The sequence below is a fragment of the Oxyura jamaicensis genome (genome assembly GCF_011077185.1).
Source record: "Oxyura jamaicensis isolate SHBP4307 breed ruddy duck chromosome 27 unlocalized genomic scaffold, BPBGC_Ojam_1.0 oxy27_random_OJ70962, whole genome shotgun sequence".
Taxonomy (NCBI): domain Eukaryota; kingdom Metazoa; phylum Chordata; class Aves; order Anseriformes; family Anatidae; genus Oxyura; species Oxyura jamaicensis.
The window spans coordinates 1,719-2,798 of NW_023304793.1; the positions used below are offsets into that span (position 1 = coordinate 1,719).

Below are 1,080 nucleotides of genomic sequence, written 5' to 3' on the forward strand. Positions count from 1 at the left end.
AGCGTGGCCAACGTGGTGAGAGGTCTGTGGGGCCGGGGGGGGGCGGCTCCCCCCCCGCCGGGGGGGGGGGGGGGGGGGGGGCCCCCCGCTGGGGGGTCGGGGCCGGGGGGAGGATCTCGGGGGGCTCGTTCGGGGCTGGGGAGGCCACACCGACGGCGCTGTGCCCCGCAGCCAGCAGCCCCCAGCAGCCCATCAGCATCGTCTACGTCCCCTCGCATCTCTACCACATGCTCTTCGAGCTCTTCAAGGTAACGCTGCGGACCCCAGTGTCTGGGGGGGGGGGGCGCCGGGGGTTTGGGGGGGGGGGGGGCCACGCATTTTATGGGGTCCCTAAAACGCCTCGCCCCCAGAACGCCATGCGAGCCACCGTGGAGAGCCACGAGAACAGCCCGCGGCTACCGGCCATCAGGGTGATGGTGGCCCTGGGTCAGGAGGACCTCTCCATCAAGGTGCGTGCAGCCCCCCCCGGGGGACACCGGGGGGGCGTCTGTCACCCCCTGCCACCCCCCTGCCACCCCACCGTCACCCCCTGCAGATGAGTGACCGCGGCATGGGCGTCCCCCTGCGCAAGATCGAGCGGCTCTTCAGCTACATGTACTCCACCGCTCCCACCCCGCAGCTGGGCACCGGGGGGGCCCCCCTGGTAGGTGCCCCCCTGGTACGTGCCGCGGGGTCCCGGTGCGGTGCTGGGGGGATTTGGGGGGGGTTCGGGGTGGTTTTGGGGACGTTTGGGGGTGGCGCGGGGTTGTTTGGGGGTGTTCGGAGGCGGCACGGGGGCATTTGGGGCACAGTGGGGGTGGTGGAGGGAGTTTGGGGGTGGTGTGGGGGGGGCTTGGGGGTGACGTGGGGACACGTCGGGGTGCTCAGGGGGACATTTTGGGGGTGGTGGGGGTGGTATGGGCAGGTTTAGGTTGGCAGGGGGGCACTTCGGGGTGCTTGGCTGTAACGTGGGGACGTTTGGGGGTGGCACGGGGATATTTGGGGATGGGATGGTGAGGTTTGGGTTGGCGTGGGGACATTTTGGGGTGCTTTGGGTGGCCTGGGGACACTTGGGGTTACCATGGGGACATTTTGGGGTGC

General features: G+C 70.4%; 1 protein-coding gene across 1 annotated transcript in view; it reads left to right on the forward strand.

The window, feature by feature from the left end:
- The window catches only part of PDK2 (pyruvate dehydrogenase kinase 2), a gene marked incomplete at its 5' end in the record, with an annotated part of 3,377 nt that overhangs the window by 1,618 nt on the left and 679 nt on the right, over positions 1–1,080 (forward strand). The window contains 3 exons of the mRNA XM_035313031.1: positions 72–248; positions 351–449; positions 536–658. Coding sequence (XP_035168922.1) covers positions 72–248; positions 351–449; positions 536–658 — 399 coding nt within the window. The remainder of the gene's footprint in view (positions 1–71; positions 249–350; positions 450–535; positions 659–1,080) is intronic.